Source organism: Fragaria vesca, linkage group LG6 (assembly GCF_000184155.1).
Source record: "Fragaria vesca subsp. vesca linkage group LG6, FraVesHawaii_1.0, whole genome shotgun sequence".
Classification (NCBI taxonomy): domain Eukaryota; kingdom Viridiplantae; phylum Streptophyta; class Magnoliopsida; order Rosales; family Rosaceae; genus Fragaria; species Fragaria vesca.
Genome location: NC_020496.1, coordinates 37,116,085 through 37,141,974, shown reverse-complemented (window position 1 = coordinate 37,141,974; position 25,890 = coordinate 37,116,085). Strand labels below are relative to the sequence as shown.

Genomic DNA, 25,890 nt, shown 5'->3' with positions numbered 1-25,890 from the left:
CTAAAGTCCTGACCATCAAAATAATACGAACGATAATCGAGTTGATCTATAACAAACCGATCAAACAGTTCGCAAGTGATTCTTTTTACCGATTTCTTTATTTAACATACACACCCCATTAACTTTAACTGTGTCAATTTAGAATCAGTAACGACATGCTTAATTCTTCAGATACGAGTAAAATCCGACACGACACGACGCGTTAACAAACCCGACCTAAATCACATTGTCAACAAAACAACTCATGCGCGGGTGCAAAGTTTTCTCTTAGGCAGCATGCTGCCTTCTGCCACTGCCATATACACTCTTCAAACCACCACTGTACAAATCCCCATAATTTAACTGCAAGAACATGGAACTACAAATTGGAAAAAAAATTGGAGGAATTGCTATATTATAAATCATCAATGTTTAATTTTACAAACAATCCCATTATAATTCATGTTCCCATATTGCCCTTACCTTGCACAGACTGAACAACCCCACCACCGAAGGAAACCCTCCCAAAACCCAAATGTCCTACCTGGTACAATTCCAGCCATACCCTCTCTGCACTACTCACACAGTCCTCCTCTTCCTCCTCTTCCTCCTCCCGATCATCAAACCCGAACACGTAGCCCGATATCTGCGCCGGCAACTCCTCCTCCGCCGCGCACCGTCGCTGCCTTTGACTACTACTACCACCACCACTACAATGCTTCATCTTCTTCTTACTCTTACATTTTTGCTTGGATTTCCGATTCTGCCCCTGGCTCTCTCTCAGCTTCTTCTTGTTGTTCTTCTTGCCTAGCCCCAAACACCTCCTCCCCACCATCCACGGCACCTTGACCAGCGCCAAAGTCAACAGGTTGAACAGCGCGCAGGGGCAGCAGCACAGCGCCACGCAGTCGGCGATCATGCCCGCGCTGCATGACCGGCAGTACTTGCCGGAGCACTCCATCCTGTCGCCGTCGCCGTCGTCGTCCACGGGGTAGCGGCTCTTCTTGGCTCTGCTGATTGCGGTGGCTGCACCGTCGGAGGAAGCCGAGTCCGGTGAGTGGTGCTTACGTGGCGCAAGAGGAGGACTCGGGCTGTCGTGATGACCCATTTCGGGTTAGCGGATTACTTGACCCGTTTTTTTGAACCTGGAAGAAGAGAAAGAGAAAGAGAGTGAGTGAGAAATGGAGTCTGAATCTTTCAGAGTTTCTAGGGAAGGCAAGGCATTGAAGGCAAATACTGATTCTGTGGGACTTTATACGACGTTTTTCTTTGCATGCATTTTTTGTTCATCTGGTAAATTCAGGAGGGTGAAACAGTGAATGCATTTACACATTCACGCGCGGAAAACTATCGTGATTGAAGCAATCGCAGTAATAAAAGTAGTTTTCTTTCTCTGGGGTAAATGACTCGCAGTTAACATCTAATAAGATAATTCTAGGGCTGCCCTGAACACAAACCCTTCTAGAGGGTAAGGATAAGCAAGTAAATTTGACTGATAGCTGTTAAAGTGAATGTGAGTGGGTAACAATCATTTTCGTATAATGCAAAAGGTAATGTTGAAAATGGTAATGGGAGTAATACGAGACAGACTAGGGCGGAGACCAAAACTATGAATGAGTTTTTATTTTTTCTGGTTGTAATTTTTCTGAGATAAGATGATAATTGATCATGTCCCATGCCTAATTTGGCTTTGCAACATTTCCATGTTCAGTCCTATCCACCAACCCTACCCTCTTTTCTATTTTTTCTTGTCAAATGAATAATTACTATAACTCTTTCTCCATTTTTTGAATCTAAACTCTAAAGTGCTATGTCATTGATAATTTTGCTAACATAGTTTACATATCAAATTTACCAGGCATTTATAAACTTCTAAATATGCGTCTTGATGAAAATAGGCAAGATTCAAAGTGAGTTTAAACTTCAAAGATGCACACAATCAATTAAAAGATAAAATCAAAATGTAAAACTAATTGAACTAATCGATCTGGGTTTTGTGTTTCACATTCTTAAAAGAAGAAAGTTGAATTATTCAGCTTGTCAAAAAAAATAAAAATAAAGAAAGTTGAACCCACTTATGCTTATGGATGGCTAAGTGATTTCACGGGTTATTCTAGTGGTTTTTCTCGGGTTAATCCTAGTTCTTTTAGTGCATGTGATCGATGTCAATATTAGGTCGGGTTTATTAAAGGAAGTTTTGTTTACCTTCAAAACTAAAACATGGAAAAGGCCAACAGCTATAGGAGGGAAAGTTTCAAAATATTTGTCAGAATTGGTATGTAAATTCGAAATGACATACCATATAAGTGTGACAATGAAAAAAGGTAAGATGTTATCCGGTTTCCAATTTGCTGAAAGGTCTCATATAACATCTACTCGAGTTTTCAAGACATTACTGCCAACATCAAGACGTGCAATTATACAAGTTAGAACTAGATCAGGGTTGAAGACAAGGACAATGGTTTTTTCCTTTTTTCTTCTTCTAGCTTCTTCTTTGGGTCTCAAAATTGTTAATATGGAGATGGAGGAAAATAATAATGTTACTCAGGTAAGTTAGAGCAATAATGTACTGCTCATGTTTTTGATCTAATGAAATAGCGCAACCTAGCTAAAGTTTCAATCTCAGATAGTAATGTCATTAAGCAACACCTCTACAAGAAAAGTAGCAGAAATTTAATCAAATTGATACGCAAAGAACGTGACATTTGTTCTTAGATCGAAAAAATAAGCAACACGTAGCGTAATTGAAAAATGTCATCTTAAGAAATATCATATGTTAAATGTTTAACCCTCAAAATCCACAAAGTTCATAACCATTACTCGTCACTGAAAGCTCAAAATGCCATCTTAGTTGTGATGCACACTCCGATCCCTTCATTTCAGTGCCATTCTTCATCAGGGTTAGTTTAGAAAATAGCCACTCAACTAAAATTAGTAAAATGTAATTACTAGAATAATGCTTTAGAAATTTAGAACCATTGAATTTTGAGTTTTGACTATTATCTCAGATTTAAAACTCTGTCCTTGCCATGTTAGGGAACAGCTGAAAAAGAAAACAATAATATTTTCAGGTTGGCAGATTCTCTGAACACGAAAACCAAAACTCATGAGGTGGGGAGTGTTTTCAGATTTGTTAAAAAAAACTATTGCAGAAAACCAATTAATTTTTTTTTAAAATTTGTTAATTTTGTTAAAAATGGAGAACTATGATGTCATTGCATTTACAACACAGTGATCAGATTTCATTTTCTGGGTTGGATCTGAGGTGAGAATCTCAACCACAACCAGACGAGACTGGTTGAGAATCAAAGGAAAAAGAAGAGGTAGCCATGTTCCATAGTCCTGTACTGCTACTACTAGTTAGGAAGTGGCCAATAGAACAAAAAGCTACATTGGTGTTTTTATGTAAATGGTTTTTCTGCTGAAAATTGATGAACAGTGAAAGGCTACTTCTGAAAGATCAGAGAGACAATGGCTTTCTACTCGAGCAGAATAGTGTTACAAGGAAAAGGATAAACAGTGAGCAGTAGTAGTGGGGTCGAATCGGTCGATCCACAGTGAATCGGCCAATCATCAGCAAAAGGTTAAATTTAGAGTATCGTTCACTATCATTGATCGAGCATTATCAGCTTTTCTGGTATTGCATGGAATAATATGACAACAGTGAGACTAGTCCTAGCTAACTGATGCACATTCTTGATTCGCACAGGTAAATGCGGAAGAAACGAAAATGAAATTATACCACTGGAATGCAAATGGGAAATGTATATGACATGAAGAAGAAGATCAAAGAAGAAGAAGTGGAAAAACTCACTTTGATTGCAGCTGGAACGAGAGTGTTGATTGTTCTGACTTCTGAGAAAGCTTGACCTCTGTGTGTAGTAATGTGTGATCTGATCTGAAAGAGCTTCAAGTCTTCTCTTTTGTGCTGAGGGTTTATAATGTGGGATTGTTCTTCTGCTGCAAAAGCAGAATCAGCACTCAACTTCTTTTCTCTCTCTGATGATCGAGGTGAGGTCTCTGGTTTGCTTTTTAATGATGAATTGTTTAGTACTGTAGCTACTGACTTGCAAGCTTTATTTTTGATGATATTAAAAGCAAAAGATTTTCTTATATTTATAACCCTGTGGAGGCAGAATAAAGAAATGGGAAAAATAATTAGTAGTCGTCACAAAAACAAAGAGAGAAATGCGAGATGGGGCATTGGTTTTGGTTTTCATGAGTGAGTGAGTACCGATGAGCTTGGTAGATAGCAGAGAGCGAATATAGGGAACTGTTCCCATCTTACCAAGCTCCTTTTCCACTCTTGGACCTTTATTTACCGATTTCGGATCTTCTTGCTTTCTTTGATGTCAATGCGAGTAGTAATGCATGCAACTAGATAGGGTTCTTGTGCTTTCTTGTGCTTGCAAAACGAATCTCAAAATCTAAAGTTAAATGCACTTCATTTGGTTGAATTTGGATCTCTATTTTGGACCGAAATGAATCGCGTTTCATATATATTGAAATCAAAACTTGAAGCAAAAAATCGGAGCGGATTCCCACATCCAAGTACACTTGAACAATCACTATAAGTCACGTGAGTTGTTAGGTTTCGTTAGTTAGACCGATAATGAAGAACAATCAAACGAAAACTAAAATGTAGTAAAAATCCGAACATCTAAATCTAAGCCAAGTAGAATTCATTTGATTTAAATCGGATCTCCATCCTTAACCGAAATGAATCAAGATTCTTAACTATAAATCAAAATAGAAACTTGAAGCGCAAAAATAAAAATCCTACCCGGTCTCAATTTGGCCATAAACAAAACAGAATGAACCAAGCTCTACCATTTTCTTAAGTTCTAACCCATGTCCACCCCAACGCCTATACAAAGGATTACGTACGGGAAATATTGAAAGGCCATATACATGATTTCATTAAACAAATAGAGGTAGATAGGATAAGGAGTATTGTTATATTGTATATGTATGACCAGCTAGCACAATGTCACTATGTGCATGTCATTGTTCGTTCTCAAGTTTCGACCAAACCTAGGGCTTAGCTACCTTTCTGTCACACACACACACTCTTTCACAATATTCAACTTCATTCAACATCAGCAATAAAAAAACACCAATCATGACCACCACTATGCATGTCCATCAAGGTTGTTCATGAATATAGATCTAAGCCAGGGTTTGCATGTCCCATTGAGTTGGGGTCTGTTTTTGGAGCATATATACTTCTCGATCAGTCTATGGGCCGGCCGCTTAGTTCATGATTATGGTGTTTGTGAATATATAACAATCATATCTAAACATATCTAAACTTCCCTTTGATATATATTCAATAGGTGTTTAATCTAATTAGAAAAGCTGACGGGTAACCGACTAACGGGGGACCGACCTAAATCGGAAAAAAGATTTCGTTGTTGGCAGAAAAGATGCATACAAGAAGAAACTTGCATATGTCATAACCACGGGCGAGAGAATTACCTATTCAATATCACCGGTGCCGACGACATACCGTTGGTAATGTGTTTCCAATAGACATTATTTATCATATCGGTGACGAATAAGTTATTTCATTTTTACTAATCAGACGACGATCCATTGTAAATTTTTTAAAAATCGATCTATATACAAGAGAGCAATTCTAATGAGGACCCTTAAATTGAAGACTTTCGGTTTATCCCACATTTCAATCTTATATCTATATCTTGACCGTTCAGTTTATAGGTATTTATGAGTAGATCATTTATCTAAATTTTTAGCTATATTGAAAATTGTTAAGACATTCATAAATGTGATTTATTAATTATGAACTTGAACGGTTCATATTTGACAGATTTGGTTTGTCCATTAATTTGACCTAGTTTGTTATCTTAACGAACACCAATTTGACTGAAAATTTGTAGAAATGATATACTGACAGTATAGAAATGGATTACAAATCAGATGAAGCACAGATAAGAACAATTTGATTCAACAGCTTGGTGCAAAACCTCAATGAGGGAAAAAGCACCAAGCAAGATTATTTCATTAATCTTCAAAAACTTTACAAGAAGTAATTCTCACACAACTACAAATTCTTGTATTTGTTTTTGACTCTCACTTCTCACACAAATGATTCATGTAACTCTACAAAGAGAAACTGAACAAACACACTGAGACTTACAACACACTCAGTGTTCTCTAGTTCTTACACACAACTAGAATTCAGGACATAAACCTAAGACTTAAACACTCTTAGTTTACTGTCAGCTGATTCTTCCACAATTTGGTTCTTTGACACAACCAGTCGACTAAGTCTTGCAATGCAGTCAACCTTTTTCCTCTCACCACAAGATCTCAGTACTCACAATCTCAAATGCAACATGTATGCAAGTAAGAGAGAAAGTCTTAGTTTTTGGAATAACACACTCAAGCAGTTTGCAAATTGATCATACACAATATTAACTCCACAAACAAGAACTCTGATCAATCACAAAAAGCTTAACTTTCACAGACCACAGCAAAAGCAATTTATAGAGGTTGACACTCCCCCTCAACGAATGCAATTCAATGAGAAGATCAATTTTTCGTTTTAGGAAAGATGCAGTCAGTTCACTGTTATCTTGCACTTTCCAAAAACGCATGAACCAGTTTCATGCTATAACATAGCAAATAAAACTTCAACAGATCAAGCTTTTAGTTCACAGATAACAATCATTATGTTCATGCATATGAATGATCAAATACGTTTAAACTTCCAAAGATTATGCAGATAACTATTCTAAGGTACCAGATTTGGAAAGCACCAAATCAGATATTCTAAAGTTAATCAAGATTATGCAAATAAACACCTTAATATATCTAATAAGGAAAAATCGAGATACAAGTCTTTTCACCAAAATTTTCTCAATCCAAATGAATAAGTAATAAAGAAATTAACTTACCATATCTGAGAAGGTTGACAAAACATTACCTTGTGATCCATGATTAGAGCTCAAAATACCTCTTCCTTGATCTCTTCCTTTCCTAGAAGCATTAGGAGATCTTAGTGTTGAATAGGAATAGCCAATATACTAATATATACTCATATAAATCTAAAAACTGAACGGATAAGATGTCAAAATGTGATTGAAAAATGCGTCTTTTAAACCAAAAAGTCATCAACTTAAGAGCTCTCCTAAATACAATGCAAATCCTTGTATCGTATCACTTTTGAGTCCTGACCAACGCTGATTGGTCAAATAACACTTGGAGATTCGTCGCCATGGGGTTCCGACTTCCCAAGTCCCAACTTATTCATAGCTTTTGCGACGAAATATTTTCGTCGCCAATGGTGTCCAGTGTTCCAAAATATCAGTTAAGTGGGCTTGTATAAATCTATTATTTGGTAAGCAAACTGTGGGCTCATACTGGTTGTTAAACCCTAAAAGCCCAACAAAAAGCTATATATAATAGCGCACAAGCAGCCTCCTCTCACCCTCATTCTTTAAACCCTAGTATAGTCCAAGAGAGAGCTCAGCCTCTGGTGCTAGCAGCAGCTGCTGCTTCTTCTTCGTTTTCTCTTTTATGTTTTTTGTTTTGTTGTGAAATCGATTGGGCAAAGATGATGAGTGCTTAAATTTCTGACACCTCTTGTATGAGAAGTGCCTGTAAAAGGGCTCTTCGTTGAGCACAGTTAGCAACTCTCTGAGCCTTTTTCTTAATAATCTCCTTAGTTCATAATTACTGACCCTCTGATATGATGGAATTATTGATTTGGAAACTTGGGTTTTAGCAAAGTGTCTTTGTTTTGCTGATTGCTGAAGAATCTACCCAGAACCAATTGGTTTATATTTCCTCAATCTTGTTTTTGCTTACAGAACTTGGAACTTTTGGATCTTTTGAATTCAATTTGCTTGATTTACAATCTTATTATGAACTTTGTCTTTGCACAATCCTTATTTTCATTAAGATTCAATCTTGTTCTTAACCGCTGTTTCTAATGGTCGTCCTTTCAATATTCTAAGAGATCCATGGATTCAAAATTTATTTGATCTGATTTCTGAAGAGCTGCTGCTGCGTTCTGAATAAACGTGTCTCTTCGATTTTCTTGAAGAGAGGATCAGAGACTCTTTGATTTGCCTATCTCAAAGATTAATTTCTGGATTTTGGGGTAAAAAGAAAAAATTGACCATAAAAATAAATGGCGGGCTATGCGGATATGGTATAGGACTAGGAGGTGGCCCAGTTGACGCGGCCCAAATAGGTCCCGTCCATCAATACAACAAATTTATCTGGGTGTAAAAAGAAAATGTAGAACGTAAAAATTACATAAAGTCGAATCAGTAATCAGAATGCATACAAAGTCGGATCAATAAACCAGAACCAAGAGGGCTACATATCTCAGGGTGGTACTTAATAGTATTCTTGGTTTTGGTTGTTGCAACTCCTCAGTGTTCTTGACAAGAGATTTGTAAGTTTCTTATTGGACAATTCATATCTAAGATGATGAACAATGCTAGAGCCTTCTTCATTTCCACATATCTTGTTCCTTGTCAGACTCGTCTCCCCTGCTAGCTTCTCTGCCTGCTTCTCTGTTTCAATGACTTGATCAAAGCAAATGTATCTACCAAATGCCGATTTTTTTATTTCCTCATACACACTTACATGTGCTTCTGCTAGTCTCATCACGTCCACGGTTGCTAGCACGCCACTTCGGTACATCTCTTGCGCTCCTGAATAATGATGCATTCACAACAAAGTTGTTTAGTCTTCATAAACAAAAGGGTGTTGGTGAATAATGAGAAACTTCCGGTACAAGGGTTCAGTAAGTACCTTTGAGATATGCAATTGTCGCTGTTGAGTTTCTTGAGCAAAATTCAGGACCAGTAATGAGACCTGGGCAGATTGTAGTGAGCTTCAACCCAGTTTCTTTTGCTAATGTCCATGCAGCTTTCTCTGCTCTAAGCTTGCCCAAAGCATACCACAGCTGCCAATTTTTGAAGGTTGAGATCAATAAGCTAAACAACAGAATATAAACACCAGTTGCCTAGTTTTGGGGTGAATTTCCAACCTTCTTGTGTATGCAGAGTGACTCATTGCTCCAGGAGTCATGGTTGATCACAGGGATTGTGGAGAGGTCATTTTGCTCTTGCCAAACACAGGCTAAAAGTGAAGAAGTGAGCACACATCTTCTTACCGTCGCTGTCACGCATGCCCTCATCACATTCTCAGTTGCCATCACTTCTATCCCAGCCATGGATTTCTATCCCATACAATTCAAAAATCCAAGTTACTATATGTAAAAAGCCATAATGTAACACTGTAACAAGCACGCCATAAACATACTGATGTCATTGATGTGCCATTTTAACAATAGTATGATGACTATACTCCAATAATAATTAAGATAGATGAATTGCATCGCAATAGCTACTGTGCTCAAATTGAGAAGATATGAACCAAGATTTGCTTAGGATGTGATTATTGGGCATTATTAGATCATTTAGATGACTTCCTCACTCAGTCAAGTAATATTGGTAACATGTATGCATCAGTAGACATTAAACTAGAGAAACTTGGTGACCGACAGAAATGGACTCACAGTGTACCCCGAGAGGCCAGCAGGGTCGGTATATCCAGAGGTGTGGAAGACGCCACGACATCCCTGAAATGCTTGTGATAAGCTTTCAACTTCTGCTAGCTTCGCCATAACTACAGTGACGTTAACATTCGCCGTCGTCATCTCCCTCAGTTCCTCAACGTCCACTGCCATTTCCGGCCGGCACAAATAGTCAAACAAACATTATAGTCATACGTACACAACAAACTTAACTAAACATGCAAATGATAATTAACGTTGTGTTATTAAACAACGGTTTGAGTAAGTACGTATGAATTAGTTACCGGAGTTGTCAACGATGATGCGGACGGAGTAGCCGCGGAGGAGGAGGCGGTTGACGACGGCGAGACCCAAGAAGGAAACGCCGCTTGTGACGCATACCAGCTTGTTATCCGAGTCATGATCAGTAGAAGCGCTTTTGACTGAGAAGCGTTTTTGTGGAAGCTGTGGTTTGTCTTGGCCGGCGGAGGCGACCAACATGCGGCGGAGCTCTTGGAGAAGCTCGTGATCTTCTTCCCTCCCCATTTTACGTGATCAAAGAGAAAACCGAAAGAGCTGATGATACGTTAAGTTTGCTGCTTCTTCTTCTTTGCTGTTTTATCTAGAGATGAGGGAGGAAAAGAGTTGTGAGGTTTAGAGGAAGAAGAAGTTTTCTGTTCTTCTTCTATAAATTGAGTCTAGTCTAGTGGGAACTCATTCAAAGATCGCGTTTACTTTCAGCCCGTGAAAAACTGTTACCCGCGGCTTATTTTGCGACTTGGCTTGAGCTGTTATTGGCGTTTGCAAATTCCAACCTAAATAATGGAGAAACGATTTGTTCTGTTATCACTTATCAATATACGCTAAATGGATGTCAATTGATACTTTCGAAGAGGCGCATCCAAAGGCAACCATTCATCCTGTAATGGTTCAAATACCTTGAATGACTCACATACGTCATACTTCGAAGCGATATAGTTTGTTGTCCACCGCTCTTAGTACATATTCAGGCCTAGTAATTAATCTTAAACACTTGGGATGGAACTTGGGTTCGGATCTATACATGGATCATGTGGCATAGCCAGAAACCATAATTAGAAGGGTCATGAGTTTAAACAATAATGTCACACAAAATAAAAATATGATCTTCATTAATGGTAGGACGGTAGGACCTTTCATCAAATAATGTATTCGCCCTCGATCTTGAACATTAGGATCGTAGTCTAAAATTAGAGTCTGAAGTCCCAAATCTCTAGGAAGCTAGGTTCTCTATGTTAAACTAGTTGACATAATGGTTTGACGTATCAATATCTTCAAATGCATTACTTGTACCAATTTCTTCATATGCATTACTTGTTAGGTGAGTTTGATATGGTGATGATGGATTTGTCAAGTTTGCTCCTTCTGGATGATGTTCCGAAGTACCTTTGTTAGATCTATTTCTTTTTAGAGAAGCTTCAGATTATGCCAATTGATCAGCTACTTTTCTCTTACCATATTTTTCGAATAAAACTAAAGCTTCCATAATTAGGTCGACGACATGAAAAAATTTACCGAAGGACAACCAAAAAGAATACGAAAATAAGCGATTAAAACTGTTTTAATTGATTAGGAAAACATATTAAAAATACAAAGAAAAAAGGTTAGGAATCTGTTTTAATTGCAATATCAAAGGGAGAAGAAATCAATCATTAATTAGGATCAAGAGTCTATATAAAGAGACCCTCCAAATATTTAAGCCCAGATAGTCTAGGTCAATTACTTCTGCTGCACTCCTGCAGCCGTCGAGAGTCATTACCAAACCCTAGTATTTTTTTCTTCTGCAAAATAAATTGGCCGGGCCATATAACGATCTATATATGCAAACAATTGTTCTGAAATTAAAGAAAAGCCATACTGATCGATCAAGTTATTATTCTGCCTCCTCGCTCCCAGCTAATAGAAAAGCACCTTCATGTTCCTCAAGAAGTCCTAGCCTTGTCAGAAATCAAGGTAACCCTCTCTGTTCCTTCCATGGAAATACCTTCGATTATAGTATCTCTGTAGGTATTTACTGTGTTGATGTTATGTTTGCTGCAGGCACAGTGCATGAACATGGATCGGATCAATGAGTTGCCGGATGACGTTCTGTGTCACATAGTTTCATTCTTAGGACTAAAAGATGCTGTGGAAACTAGCTTGATCTCCCACAGGTGGAGGCACCTTTGGAAGCCTCTAATACTCACAAGACCGAATCTCGAATTCGACTTTGCAAACATGTTTGGAGCCAAACATGCTCAACTCGCAAACAACTTTTCGCTGATCGAGTCTCGGTTTAAAAGACAAGTCTTTATAGGACGTGTGCATGAGTTTTTGAGGCTCTACTCTGGTAAGAAGGTTGACACTCTCAAAGTGTCATTCTATTTGGATGGACATCATGCTGCCGATATAGATGAATGGATTCGTTTTGCAATTGAAAAGGGAGCCCAAGTGCTTGATCTTGAATTATTTAACCCGTTCTTTGGTCGTGGCTATCCTCATCATGACTATGATTTTCCTCACCAATTGCTACAACTTTCAAACTCATCAAGTCTAAAGCATTTATCGTTGCGGCGATGTGTTCTGAAATCTCTCCCTTATCAGTTCAATCAGCTGACAACTCTTGAACTACGTCAAGTTATTTTAGATGAAAACTTTATAGCATGTCTCTTCTCTAATTGTTTGTTACTCGAAAGATTGACCTTGTCGAATTGCTTGTCGAGTTGCGAAGACGGCCGGCGGTCTCTGATAATTACTGATCATCCTCGTCTGACTGATTTGAAAGTGTTATACACTCTACACTCGTTGGGGGGGGGGGGGGTAAACTAGAGATATCTGCAGCTAATCTTGTCTCTTTAGAACACGCCGGCTATGATATTTCCTGCATCAAAGCTCCACGGTTAGCAAGACTTTATCTCTCTGACGGTCTTAAAGGACTAGCTCATTTTGCCTCATGTCCTAGGCTCGAGTCTCTCTATATGTTAATGAAATCTGTGAGTGATGAAAATCTATTTATGTGGCATGGCAATTACAGTTTTCGTAATTTTTAACCCATGTATTTTATTGTTCATGTAATTGCTGTGTGCAGGCTGAAATACCCCAAACCATATCAACATTTAGAAACCTCAGAAACCTTAAGCAACTGAGCTTGATTCTCCAACCGGGGCTCTTTCAACTTGGCAGCGTTGTTAATATTCTCAAGGCTACACCCCTTTTGGAAGAACTTGAAATAATGGTTAGTTTCAAAAAAAAAATTGCATCTGTTTGTTTACGCCTTTGGTTTTACACCAACAAGGCTACACCCCTTTATATCTCACAACAATGTTGCTTACTTATCTTATTTGCAATTACAATTATAAGTTTATAACTACAAGTCTTTGGTTTTATTCTAGGTGTTCTCAACAAGCATTCATCTGGGGATAGACATGAATTCTGGATTCCCACACAGTCATTTGAGAAGCGTTCAGATTCGTAACTGCCACGGTACATTGTATGAGATTGAGTTTGCCATTTTAATTCTGAAAATGGCCACCAAGCTAGAGAAGATGGTAATCGATCCGCTTGGAAAATTCTACAAGTGTGATGGTAGCTGGGTGGTTGAGGAGCCTTATTGTTGTTATGATAAAAGCTACGAACTTAGGAACGTGGACGTGGATGGAGTTCCTCATCTTTGGAAGCGAAGAGTTAGAGCACACATCCGAGAGAAACTAGAGGTTGTGATGACTGATGCTCAAGTTATAATCCTATAATTGCTGTAGCCTATGGACATATTTTGATCGATTTGTCTTGTATCTAAACCATAAAACCAAGAGAGCATAACCTGCATGCGTCCTATTGTGTTGTTCAAGTGTAAGTAAACTCTGCCAACTTCAGATTGATTGCAGTGTCGCCAATGCTGATATTTATAATACAGCACTTCAATTTGGAAAATTGATCTGACAAAAGATATGACATTTTCATTTATGCATCGTCTATTCAAATGTCATGACGTTTTTTTGCTTTCATTTTCTTAAACTTTGGCTTTGGAGAAATTGTGAAAGAACAAAAAAGAAATAGTCGGACATTTTTGAGTTTCGTCACCTGGAACACCTTTCATAATCATGTTTTATAAATAAGAATCTTAACGAATAGGCTGTCTGTAGATTAACAAATGGGAGGTTTTTGAGACCCTCCAGTATTAGAAAACCTGCTAAAATGCCATTGTTTGTTACATATTACACGCCTACACGATAAACTGCGTAAGATGGACAAAGAAATATGATATGGACATAGACATAGCCATAGAATAAAACTTACACCAGTAAAATGCTTAATAGCATCCACTATGAGAACTGGTGTACCATTAACATCCAGAAAGTCATGCACATAAGCTTTTCTAGTTTCAGCAATGCTGATCTTCACCGAATCTTGAGACAACTCGGACACTCCAAATTCTTGACGCCATTTCTACTAAAGGTTAAGCTGAAAACCCAATACATAATACCTTAGCCTTTTCTTTTTTTGAAGGATTATAACTTTGAAGCAGTTTGAAATGTACAGTCATTGCACACAAAATCCAAGTTATTGATAGTAACAGCTAATGCAACTAAGCTAAAATCTCCCTAAAACCCATAACAAATCACAAAAAGGAGTTTAACGTATTTGGGTCAAGTTGATTAATATCTCTGGGCTTCACTTCAAATACTTAGGCCCAAATAATGATGCATACATATATATGTGAATAGAAAAGCCGAAAGGTTCTTCTCCTGCAAGTCATCAACAAGCGAGTCATGGACTCCAGTAGCTTCCCTGTTCCTCACAAAAAGTTCTCTTTGGAAATCAAGGTAAAACCCTCTACTTTTCTCATAGAACTAGTTTGGTTTTGGTAACTTTTTTGTCGTTTGGTGCTTCTTTGTGTTGCTTGGTTGTTGCCCACAACCTGTTCGATGTAATGCCTCTGAGAGTTTCTGCATTATCAGAACTAGTGGTTATTAGCTTCAATTTCCTTGGTTTTGGGGACCCAGAATTCATGTTTGACTTGGGTTATGTAATCAAGCAGTTATGGTTTGGCAGGGGATCAAAACAGATGTGGTGATTTGCTGTTATGATGATCACTTCCTCGTGAGTTTTTCGGGTTCCTGTTTCACTTTAGTTGGACTTGATGTGGTCTGTGTGGTCAATTCTGATGTTATGGAATAACTTTCAGGTTATTGCAACTCAAATAGGAGCTATGGGAACTATACTGCAAGCCAGGTTTGCATTAACAGTTCTCTGAGCTGGAGTTGCTATAAGTCATAAACATTATTTCATAAGTCATAACCATTATTTTACAATTGCATCTGTTATTCCTTTCAATAATATCCCCTCAGAACTGCTATGTGGAAGGACGAAAATAATGATAGGGTGCGAGTGAGGAACTGATGTGGTGTATATTTTGTTGATCCAGTAAGGAGGAAGGGGCGACATTCAACCCAACGTACAGCGTGTCTGTAATCTTTGGCAAGCGAGATGAGGTAATCGTGCCAATGACATAGCTTTTAGTTTTTGATTGACTTGTGTACTCATCTCGATCTATTGTCATGTGTGCAGCCAATGCTAGAGGCATGTGCTCGTCAACTTGTGGAACACATCAGGTACATCTTATAGATTGTACAGACGGCTGTCTTTTCTTTTCTTTTCTTTCCTCCTCTTACATGTTCATTTGATAGGCTAAGAAATATGTAGCCAATTGATTGCTTGCTCTCCATGTACTCCATTTGGCATACATATCTAATAGCATCTTTCTTTGGATCAGATTAGCTGAAGTTCTAGTGTTCTGATGCACTGAGTTGGTTTTGCAGTAATTCACGCTCTTCCAGGCCATTAATGCTTTCTCTTGGTCTCAAAGACCATTCAGCGGTACAAACTGTGGTATTTTAATGATTGTTTGCTATGAACTTGTTAGAAGCTGTAAATTGAATTCCTGTTTTATCATGCAGGAGACATTGAAAGGCATTGTTGCTGCTGTTATCGAGAATCGCCTGTGGTAAATTGGTGTTGCTGGACTAATGAAGTTTGCCATTGAAGTCTCCAGTTCTTGTAGCTGGACTAAACTCTCACCACATGTAATCCAGTTGTTATGTTTGGAGCATTATCAAAGTCGTTATGTTATTTATCGTTGTTTGACTTGTTTCTTGACTTGTTTCCACTTCGTATGCGCTCAGCAAATTCCAGACCAGAATTTGAAAACTGTAACTTAAAAACAAAAGCAGGGTTGTTTACTTGTCCTGCTTATAAAATGGTTGTACACTTGTTCTTAATGAGCGTACCTGTCATCTTACTTCGTTAAAGAGAACACATGTCACTGTTTCTCTTTGATATATTGAATCTATTCGATGACTTCAGAGGAAAGTGATTCAAACTTCCAACCATTCGACACAAACTAACTTGAATTGCTTGGTTTTTGTGACCCAAAATTTAGATTTTTTTTTTTTCTGAAAAAAAATAAATTAAGTTAGCCAATATGATCGAGTCATTCTTCTGCGAGCTAGCTTCCCAGCCAAAAGAAAAGCCCTAAGGGCTTCAACAAGTCATGGACAACAGCAGCTTCCCTGTTCCTCACAAGAACTTCTCATCGGAAATCAATGTAAACCCTCTATTCCGTCCATAGGAATACCTTTGATTTTGGTCTCTTTGTTGTCGTTTTTTTGTGTCGTTAAATTGTTGTGTGTTTTGATCAAAAGAATTCATTCATAAAGCAAAGGATTACATCAAGGATTACCCTAAAAATGTTTCGTACTAGTTTAGGTAGCAAATGAGGATTTTACCCTAAAAAGTAAGAACTGGTATTTACTGTATTGATGTTATCATGGATTCATGGTAATGTTTGCAGGTGAACATGAAAATGATCAATGAGTTACCAGATGAGGTTCTATCTTACATAGTTTCATTCTTAAGCTTAAAAGATGCTGTGGATACTAGCATGATATTCCGCCGGTGGAGGCACATCTGGAAGCATCCAATATTGACAAAGCAGAATCTTGTATTCGATATTCAAAACATATTTGGAAATCAATGCGAGCAACTCTTTGATGAATATAATGTTGGCATGTTCGATATGAATTATTTGATGGATGAGATCAAACAAGAATATTTTGTACGACGTGTGAATGAGTATCTCAAGCTCCTCTGTGGTAGCAAGGTAGAGTATTTGAAAGCAGCATTCGTTTTTGATGAAGAGTTGGTAGTTGGATAACTTGGATTCATTTTGCAACCACAATGGGAGCTCAAGTTGTCGATCTCCAATTGTTCCAAGGCTTTGGTGGTTCAGACGACTTGTATGTTTTCCCTCACGAATTGTTACCTTGCGGTTCAAGTGGTCTAAAACATTTGTCCTTGCTGAGTTGTGTTCTGAGTCCTCCATCTGATCATTTTGACAGATTCAAGCAGCTAAAAACTCTTCATCTGCGAGATGTTCAAGTAGATGAGAATTTTATGGCATCTCTCTTCTCTGTTTGTTTGTTCCTTGAGAGCTTGAGCTTAGAGTTGTGCACATTGTTTTATTCTCTGATTATCAATGGTCCTCCTTGTCTAACTGACTTGAAAGTGCTCTGCTGTTACCGGCTGGAAAAAATAGAGATGATTTGTGCAGCTAATCTTGCCTCCTTCGAATACGATCGGAAACTTGCCAACATTTCTTGCATCGAAACTCCACGGTTAGCGAGACTTATTTTAGTGCAAGCTTTACCTCAGAGACTAGACCAATTCCCCTCGTGTCCTCTGCTTGAAGAGTTGTACCTGCAGCTCCGGAATCAATGTGTAAGTGATCATCTATTTCTAACGCATGTGTTCTTTCCATGAATAGCTAATAATGTTTGTGTGAATGCAGGAACTAGTACCCCAAAGCGTATCAATGTTTAGAAATCTTAAGAAATGAAATTGGTTCTGAGGTCGCCTAAGTCAGCGTCATGATTTATTCAAGAAGATGCCACAGGCGCCATAAGAGAAGATGGGCATTGAGATGCTTTGTAACAAAGACCAACTACAGAAGCCAAAATCTGATTTTATTAACATTTTCCAACAAAGGATTTATTGTTTCTGTGTTGTGTGCAGATATAATTGAGAAATGAAACGCAAAATAATTTACAAGATTGGGTCAATAAATTATGTTACACGATGAGATTCAAGAAATAGGATTTCTCAAAATTTGAATGTCTGCACTAACACACATTCACACATATGTTACACTAGAATAAAACCCACCAAAAAATAATAGACATTGCTCCTATAATTTAGAAGAATCTTGCTGACTCCACGTACCACCATTGGCACCAACGAAGTCATCCCGCTAATGGCCACAACAACGCTATCATGCTCCATTTCCTTTCTGTAACAGTTTCTATCTGTTGGCGGAAACAACTATTTGATTGGCAGCCGTGAACTTTGCCCGTGACATGACATGCCCCATCACTTCACTTCCATTTCTCATATCTTGTCCTTGTTGACCAAGGCCAATTTTCTTTCTAACTGCAACCAGAAAATGATGTAAGAACAATGCAATTGACTTATATTTGAATGGACAAAAAAAACACTTCGTGTTGAATACACAAACCTGGGTATTTTTCATCTTCTGTCTTTGTAATTCTTCAAGAATATTCCTATAACTGACAATGAAGATGGTATAAGTATAATGTCATCATTTGATCATCAAGAATAATTTGATTTACTTTCTTACCTTTGTTGCATACTAATTAACACAGATTGCAACTCTCTCTCCCTATGGGAAGCAGGAGGTATCTGCATCCATAACATATATATATAGCATTGTCAAAATCTAGTGCAAGCTTGGCATCAACAATAAATAAAGGTTCACAAAAATGCAAAATTTGGCACAATATGAGATGGCAGCCTATAAGTAACTTTATAATCAAGAATCCCGTAGCTCCAACGGGTGAAACACCCTAGTAGCTTCAGTCTGTAAAGTAACTTATTCTGCTAGCTACAACTCTAACTATAAACCTCATCAAGCAAAAATATTATAAAATAACGTAAAAAACCAACATGAGTTTAGAACCGAAAAATTCCATAGTGCAGTGATGCATAAATGTGGATTTATCAAGTGGTAAAGTAGTTCCATGCACTGGTCGACCAGTGGTTCACTAGTCTGCTACTACATGGAGTAATCTACATTGATGCACCAGAGGGGACCCTTCAAAATTACTTTATATAATGAAGCAGATACGTTTTTCGTTTGAAGGGTAATATTCAGCCCAACTTAAAATGGCTAGTTAAGTACATTGAATACATAAGAAGGGTTGCATTTACCTGCAAAAGGTCACTGGTGCTTAGATCAGCTGACTCTCCTTGCGTACCTGTGTAAAACTAGAACTATTAAACCCAAATAACATTGCTAAACACAGTTAAATACTGAAAGTGTTGCATGAAAAGTTGGAAGCATTACCAATGATCTGTTCAAGATATTTGATCAATTTTATTAATTCCTCCTGAGAAAAAAAGAAGAAGAACGAAAAAACATGAGGATTTTAGAAATTATTTCTTTGAGCATCAGGGTAAGCCATAAAGCTGACACATACCCTTTGCGAGGTGTTCTGCAGCAGCATGTCTTGTAGTGCTGAGAGAATTGAAACAGCTTGAACATTAGAGGTTGGTGGACTAGTTGAACCTCCAGAAGGATTAAAGAAGCTATTTGAAGAACCCTGGAAAAGAGATGACAATGCCAATGGTTAAAAAGCCATAACCTATTTGGTTGCATCATTACTATTTTTATCAAATATCCAAGAAAAGAAGTGGATACATAAATTACAATTGTTTACTGCCGTTTGAACATATTATAAATTGTGGAGATGATATAATATATAAAAAAAAATAATTTAAAAAAACACATTCAAAGTAGACAACTAGACATAAAAACCAACAGAAATTGGGCAAGAATGAAACAAAAACTGAAACAAGTGGGATGCCTCGATCTAAGAAACAAAGGCTTTTGAAGTGTGCATAACAATATAAAATGCAACATTATTCCAAAACTGAAGCATAACAAGTGCATCTATTACAACTTACAAAAAAACCACAATCATTTGCATTTTGCATATAAGTGTCAGCAAGCTGGATAATAAGGATACACACCCCAAGTGGTAACTATAGAACAAGCATACAATAAGATATCAGATTAATGTACTTTCGTTTAATCGTTTCTGTTAACTATGAGATGAATTGAGCTTAGCGATGATATTTTACCTTTGGACTGAGGTCTGCTGAAGTGACCTTGAAGCGCCCCTTACGCTGCACAACTGCTCCTTCAGACATATCTTCAGCTGGAAAAAACATATGCAGAAAAACCATAACAAAGGACAATCAGTAATTAGATATAGAGATAAACATGGCGTCAGCATAAAACTACAAGCGACATACCAGATGTAGGGTTATTGGCATCTCTCTTTTGACGATACAACAATGAACCACTATAGTTCCGTTCAGGTTGATGTTTTGATTGTAGATGATCCCTTCAAAATAAATTCAACATTTTCAATACCATGAGGCAGGTAGAACCAAATACTTAATACAATTTAGACTATTCTAAAAAAGACCGAATATTGTGTCTTATGACTAGCAGGTTTTCATTTGGTCAGAGATAGAACAGTATGCAACAATGATTGATGCATGGGAAGGGGTTCGATTCTTTGGGTTGAGAAAAGGAAAAATATAGATCATTTATTCATAAAGTTATTTAATAGATCATAGCAAAAATAAACTAAACCAAACTATTATCTTGAAGAAAGAGGTAATATTATCTTGACGAAAGCTTACCTCTCCCCTTCACCAATAACCTTTTTAGAAGGCACATTATCTGGGAGTAATGAACCACTCATGAATTTTTTAGGTTCAGGGATATCATGGCGTGGTAAATAACTACTTTTCCCTGAAGTCTCACCCCCACTTCTTCCATTTTCATGAACAATGGTTGTGGGACTAGTGGCACTCACATCCTCCTCAAAAACATCAAAACAGCCTCTGCATCAGAAAACGTGAAAGAATTAAATAAATATGAACTCGATACAGTATGTCAAAGAAGCTACCAAAGAACGATAACTCTGGAGTTTATAAGGAGTGTTAGAGTTGCATCCATATAGCTCAAAATAAACGGTTTCATGAAAAGGGACTTGCATGTTCCTTAAAAACGATTAAATGCAGTAACTTGCAGCTAACATCATCAGATGATAACAATAATTAGACAGACTCAACACAATCTGTTGCAGAATGAGAACTCTAAACAAACGATTTGCCCGCAATAGTATTAGTTTTTTACTCAGAGAAGAGAAGTAAAATTGCCATACTTGAGTGCTTGAAGAGGTTTAATAGGAAATGAAGCAAGCGAGCCGTCCAAATCATGAAGGTCATCAAAGCCATCCTAAAAAGGCAGATGCCAAACCCATGAGAAAATGATCACAACTTCCATAATAGACTATCTAGGAGACAAGATAGATTAGCTAAAGCAACAACGAGATCATTTTTTATGGTGGCTGCTGTACCTCTTCATTGGATGCAGCATTTGACTGGTTTTCCATTTCAACGGTCGACCTCTCTGCTGGAAACTTAACATCTTCGTAGCTGTCACTTTGCTCCTTATTCCCTTCATGTGGCGTGCCATCATCCTGAATCTGCAATTATTCAGTGACTATTATATTTTGAAACAAATTGCTATAATGATGGTAAAATAAATATTCCATAAATTATGAATTAATTTTCATGGTTAATGATGACTAGAAATAGATTGCCATCACTTACAAGGGCAGCCTGATTTTTCAAATCTTCAAGGTTAAAATTCCAGGCACTGATTCCTCGGATATACTCTTGCTGCAAATAAGATAACTGTTATTAAGCACGCGTACACAAACGATATAATTGTTCATGAGGGTACAAACATAGACACATGTCCTAATATTGAGGGGATGCATACCCATAGTTAACACCTAAGCCAGCTGTCGATGAAATGGGCCATAAACAGCTCATTCTTTTGACAATTTATAAATGTGGAAAAAGATGGAGTCTTTTTTGACTTCTTTACAAGCTACTAAATAATATTCTTCCATCTAGACATAATAAATACAACTAGTAAGAATAAAACCTTGAGAGCAACACTATTAAGTGCGATGGGAGAAGAAAGTTGAAACTGTAAAGCCCAAAGCACAGTAGACCGTTACAACGAAACAACTAAGATGTATGTAGCATAACTACTTTTGGAGATTGAAACTCAGACTCCTGTAATTTTTTTGGTTGAAATTCTTACAAATAGGCAAAATGTAAGTTGCTAAAAAAGGAAACATAGAGTATTTGATTGTAAAATGGGAGTGTAAATTTCAGTCCCCCTAATTTTATTAATTGTTTTAAACAACTCTCACCTGTGATAAATGTTCCTTATCCCCATACAGAGCCTTATTCTGCACAAGAAGATCGGCTTCTTTTGCCTATAACAATTAAAAAACAAGGAAAAGTGTAGCTTAAGTTATGCGACATATCCATAACACAATTTACGAGCGGAAAAGATAGTCTGGGAGTGGCAGTAAGACACCTTTAGGGTCCTAAAACGATCTCCTAATGGAGAGAGGCCATCAAGGATGGTACGAGATAGATATTCAACTGGTCGTGCATGTTTAAAAAAATGGTGCTTCAAAAGCTTTTCGGAGGTTGGACGTTTCTTCGGATCCTTCACTAAGCAAGCAGCTACCAGCTCTTTGAAAGACTGGAAAATGTAGCACTTCAGGAATTAAATTTCAGAATGGAAGATGTGAGTTTCAACTGGCCAACACAAACCTTAGAAAATCTTTTGTCTCTTTCATAGTCGAGGCCCGGCGGTGCATTTTGTAAAGTCATCAGCAAAACCTACAGTAAGTGGGCAAAAGCGAGTGTGAATTAAACTATAAGCACCTGTGAAAACTTTCTTGTAGGAAGCTCCCACATGAATATCAGAAATTCAAGAGATTTACTTTCATTGGTGGATACTTGGAAAATGGGGCATGTCCATGGGCTAGTTCAAGTGCTGTTATTCCGAATGACCAGATGTCTGCTCTGTTCAAGCAGCAAAAGAAAAGGTATGATATAAGCCACTTCAAAAATACAGTATGTTGACACAGCAGATAACAATAGAAGAATTAGAGAATAATAGGAACCACTCACTTGAAGTCGTATCCATGCAATTGCTGCATAACTTCAGGAGCCATCCTGAGAGAAAAGATAGTATTTGAACCAATATAGAGCCTCATTTAGACAAATATAGAACTCCATGACTTAAGTGAATCAACAGAAGCACTATGTTTTTTAATGTTAGCACATCATATATAAGGTCCAAGGATGTTAACATGGTACCAGCAAGGAGTTCCAACAAAAGTATTTCTGGAACGTTGTCTATCTCCAGTGTCAAACATGCATGCTGATACTCCAAAGTCAGCTAACTTGACGGCACCATTAGAATCAATCAATATATTCCCAGCCTGCAAACCCTTCAACATGTTAACACATGCATAATCTTGTGCTATGCATATGAAGCAAAAAGCTTATCATATACATGGACACACTCGTACAGATATGTTTGTCAATGTATGAGGTATAGGACAAAGATTCAAAGAAAATGTAAAATACAATCATATGATTAATCTTGTCAAAAGCAACAAAAAGAAAATCTCTCATGCATAAGGTAGTAATTGTAATTAGTTTATAGTTAAATGGAAGGCAGGGTTGCATTATTTGATAAAAAAACAATCAATAAATGAGAAGTACTAACTTATAACGAGCATCACTAATTGTTCTATACAATGATAAGATTACCAGACCTTCACATCTCTATGAATATGGCCATGAGCATGAAGATAAACAAGAGCTTTGAGGACCTCATGCAATAGAGTTGCAATAACAGGCTCTTCAAAACCTTCAGGAAACGAAGACTTCATTATATGAAGGCAGGACCCCCCAGCCATATATGGCATAACAACCCAAAGGCTGTGGCCAGCGGTGAACGAACAATGTGCTCGTAATAGATTTTGATGATTGATCAAAGTCATTGTATGCACCTCCCGTCGGATACCATCCTGCATAATTTGGCAAAGCAGTAGTAAACGATCATATAAACTTTTTACATTCAAATCAGACCATTGATGGTTTCCACCAAGGAATCAGTCGGTTATGCAGACAGGTTCTTACAACTATAGAATCTCCGATGCATTGAAGAGCGATCCTAACTCAAAAAATTTAAAGATATCCTCTCAGGTAAACTCTGTTATAAATGCCTCATTATTGTGCGCAAATTTCAATTAAAACTCCCTGACATACCACTTTCCAATAACTACTCAAGTCAGCCCAACTTTAGTGGATGGGTGGAAAAAATTATGATATCAATTCTCCATATATGTTAAGACAAAAGACTTAAAAACCAAAACATTGGACTCAAAAGGATAAAATAAAGAAACCAATGTATGTTCAGCCAAATATAAATGTCCATATATGTAAAGACAAGTTGAGCCAAATGTAAGCAGTTAATAATCAATATATTGGACTTAAAAGGATAAAAATCATAAAATGAAGAAACAACTTCGACTTACAAAGAGATTAGTCACGTACCAGGTCATTATTGCATTTCTCAAGATCAAGAACCTTGATGGCAACTATCTCATTAAGTGGAACGCATAGTGCTCTGTACACACTAGCACTAACACCTTCACCCACTTCTTCATATAACTTATACTCTTTAGCATCCAAAGGAAATTTTTTGTCTTGCTCCATGATTTGTTCTTATATCACACTGTTTAAACCCTCTCTATTTCTGGATTCCTCAAAGAAGACAAATAAAGTGAACCCCAAAGAGATTAGCCTCAAACTAGAATGGGGCTTCTTCCAATTTGGTAGCATTTTCCCTTCGGTCAACACAAAGTATTGGATACATTCAGCAAGTTCATTGGTGACCTTTTTCACCAGAAGTTTCAAAACCGTACACCAACACTAGCAATACAGCATTGATAACCACCTCTAATTGGCAACAATGACGATCCTTGAAAACGAGACCCTAAGCAAATAAACAAGTATCACTCTCAACCACTTCCAGAAGACTTGTCACTTGAAGCTCGCAAAACTCTATCTGCTAACTTTGGCAATAAGTGCAGACTAACAGTGCCCGACTATTCTCACAATACCAGCTCAAGGTGCATCCTGATGACGATGAACGACCTCTCAGTACCAAAACAAGCAAAAATAACCTACAAAATTAAACGATGTAGTTGTTAGCTACAGTAAAGCAGGAAGAGAAAACAACAATGGCAGCTGTAATGATTCTAATCACGCATTGTTCTCATCAGTATTGAACATCCTGAAAGGCCTAGTTATCGAAGCAATAAAATTCATAAACATAAATCCCTAATTCTGCAATTAGGTAATGGTTCTTGCTTCCTGGATCTCAAAGGATGATCAGCATTACCAAAACGGCACGACTCTCCTCAACATTGCTTCAATTAAACAAACCTTCCTGCTATAAATATCGTTTGATTCCTGATGCAACTTCCTAACACTCATACTTCCACGCCTCAATTCATCATTACTTCAATTCTAACTATACAGATTAGAATTCTTAAATCTCCAAAATCTTCTAAATCATCAAAGCTCAAAATCCTAGTTCCTATTCGATTCTCAAATCACACAAACCAGAAGACGACTTCAATCCGAAGCAAAAACGAAGCACCTTTTCTATTGGAATAAAGCTAACAAACCTATAAACCGAGCCAAATTTCAAAAGCGAACCTGGAAACCTGATGATCAGGCTTGGCCAGTAGAGCTCGTTTTGGATTCGATTCGTCTAGTCTGGCTGTGAAGGTGAGAGACGAAGGAGGAGGTGCAGAAGTGAATCTGAGTTGTGGACTCTGTAGGGCGATAAAACGACGTCGTTGATTCAGCTCTGAAATTTCGTCGATTCAAGTCCCCTCGATTCTCGTCTCGCTCCCTTTATTCTATCTATCTGTTTTGCTCTCGATATCCAACTGTCCTCAGATCGAATCTTTCGCCGTTTTTTCCCTTTTTCTCTCTCTCTTTTCGATTTCTTTTTACCAAAAAGTTATTGATTTTTATTTAAAGCGAAAGTCCTTTTGTGTGTCTCTTACTCTCTCTTATTGATTTTTATAGGGATTTTTAATTTAGTAAATTATTTTAGGAAATAATAACACGACTCAAATGTGTAGTTTCAGAGAGAGGTTAACGGCGATGAAAATGGATTGTGTCCCGTGATTCTGATCTGATATCGACTGGTCAATTTAACAATCGAGAGTTGATCACTTCACTAATATGGAGAGATGCTTAGATTAAGATCAATTAGTGAGTTAATT

General features: G+C 37.6%; 4 protein-coding genes across 4 annotated transcripts; 2 read left to right on the top strand and 2 right to left on the bottom strand.

Annotated features, from left to right (window-relative positions):
• Positions 1-8,349: 8,349 nt before the first annotated feature.
• On the bottom strand, positions 8,350-10,255 carry LOC101295267 (cinnamoyl-CoA reductase 2-like). Its single transcript, XM_004306300.1, has 5 exons — positions 9,841-10,255; positions 9,539-9,702; positions 9,008-9,199; positions 8,770-8,923; positions 8,350-8,669 (listed from the first exon to the last, which is right to left on the bottom strand). Exons 1-5 carry the CDS (start codon positions 10,079-10,081, stop codon positions 8,350-8,352), a joined length of 1,071 nt encoding a protein of 356 aa, XP_004306348.1. The 5' UTR covers positions 10,082-10,255.
• Positions 10,256-14,222: 3,967 nt separating this feature from the next.
• LOC101296883 lies at positions 14,223-15,919 on the top strand. Its single transcript, XM_004304579.1, has 7 exons — positions 14,223-14,376; positions 14,606-14,653; positions 14,739-14,785; positions 14,979-15,045; positions 15,122-15,165; positions 15,373-15,430; positions 15,511-15,919. Exons 1-7 carry the CDS (start codon positions 14,323-14,325, stop codon positions 15,559-15,561), a joined length of 369 nt encoding a protein of 122 aa, XP_004304627.1. The 5' UTR covers positions 14,223-14,322; the 3' UTR covers positions 15,562-15,919.
• A 184-nt stretch (positions 15,920-16,103) lies between these two features.
• Positions 16,104-16,766, top strand: LOC101294977 (putative F-box/LRR-repeat protein At5g02930-like). Its single transcript, XM_004306299.1, has 2 exons — positions 16,104-16,157; positions 16,404-16,766. Exons 1-2 carry the CDS (start codon positions 16,104-16,106, stop codon positions 16,764-16,766), a joined length of 417 nt encoding a protein of 138 aa, XP_004306347.1.
• Positions 16,767-17,625: 859 nt separating this feature from the next.
• Positions 17,626-25,571, bottom strand: LOC101296591. Its single transcript, XM_004304578.1, has 21 exons — positions 25,313-25,571; positions 24,143-24,774; positions 23,359-23,613; positions 22,895-23,019; positions 22,706-22,750; positions 22,516-22,597; positions 22,343-22,411; positions 22,101-22,271; positions 21,931-21,996; positions 21,317-21,385; positions 21,061-21,189; positions 20,866-20,939; positions 20,339-20,542; positions 19,943-20,034; positions 19,769-19,845; positions 19,105-19,227; positions 18,972-19,014; positions 18,836-18,882; positions 18,246-18,307; positions 18,123-18,174; positions 17,626-18,037 (listed from the first exon to the last, which is right to left on the bottom strand). The coding sequence occupies exons 2-21, from the start codon at positions 24,302-24,304 to the stop codon at positions 17,996-17,998; spliced, it is 1,989 nt and encodes a 662-aa protein (XP_004304626.1). The 5' UTR covers positions 24,305-24,774; positions 25,313-25,571; the 3' UTR covers positions 17,626-17,995.
• Positions 25,572-25,890: the final 319 nt, after the last annotated feature.

Coding starts and splice junctions, on each gene's coding strand:
- LOC101295267 (XM_004306300.1), bottom strand. CDS start 10,081: ATGGGGAGGGAAGAAGATCACGAGCTTCTCCAAGAGCTCCGCCGCATG. Junction 9,200..9,538: donor CTGGCCTCTCGGGGTACACT/GTGAGTCCATTT, acceptor TGTATGGGATAG/AAATCCATGGCTGGGATAGA. Junction 8,670..8,769: donor GACAATTGCATATCTCAAAG/GTACTTACTGAA, acceptor ATCATTATTCAG/GAGCGCAAGAGATGTACCGA.
- LOC101296883 (XM_004304579.1), top strand. CDS start 14,323: ATGGACTCCAGTAGCTTCCCTGTTCCTCACAAAAAGTTCTCTTTGGAA. Junction 15,046..15,121: donor TCTTTGGCAAGCGAGATGAG/GTAATCGTGCCA, acceptor TCATGTGTGCAG/CCAATGCTAGAGGCATGTGC. Junction 15,166..15,372: donor CAACTTGTGGAACACATCAG/GTACATCTTATA, acceptor TTGGTTTTGCAG/TAATTCACGCTCTTCCAGGC.
- LOC101294977 (XM_004306299.1), top strand. CDS start 16,104: ATGGACAACAGCAGCTTCCCTGTTCCTCACAAGAACTTCTCATCGGAA. Junction 16,158..16,403: donor ACTTCTCATCGGAAATCAAT/GTAAACCCTCTA, acceptor TAATGTTTGCAG/GTGAACATGAAAATGATCAA.
- LOC101296591 (XM_004304578.1), bottom strand. CDS start 24,304: ATGGAGCAAGACAAAAAATTTCCTTTGGATGCTAAAGAGTATAAGTTA. Junction 22,751..22,894: donor TTTGTTGGAACTCCTTGCTG/GTACCATGTTAA, acceptor CTTTTCTCTCAG/GATGGCTCCTGAAGTTATGC. Junction 20,543..20,865: donor AAACCTCTTCAAGCACTCAA/GTATGGCAATTT, acceptor TTTCTGATGCAG/AGGCTGTTTTGATGTTTTTG.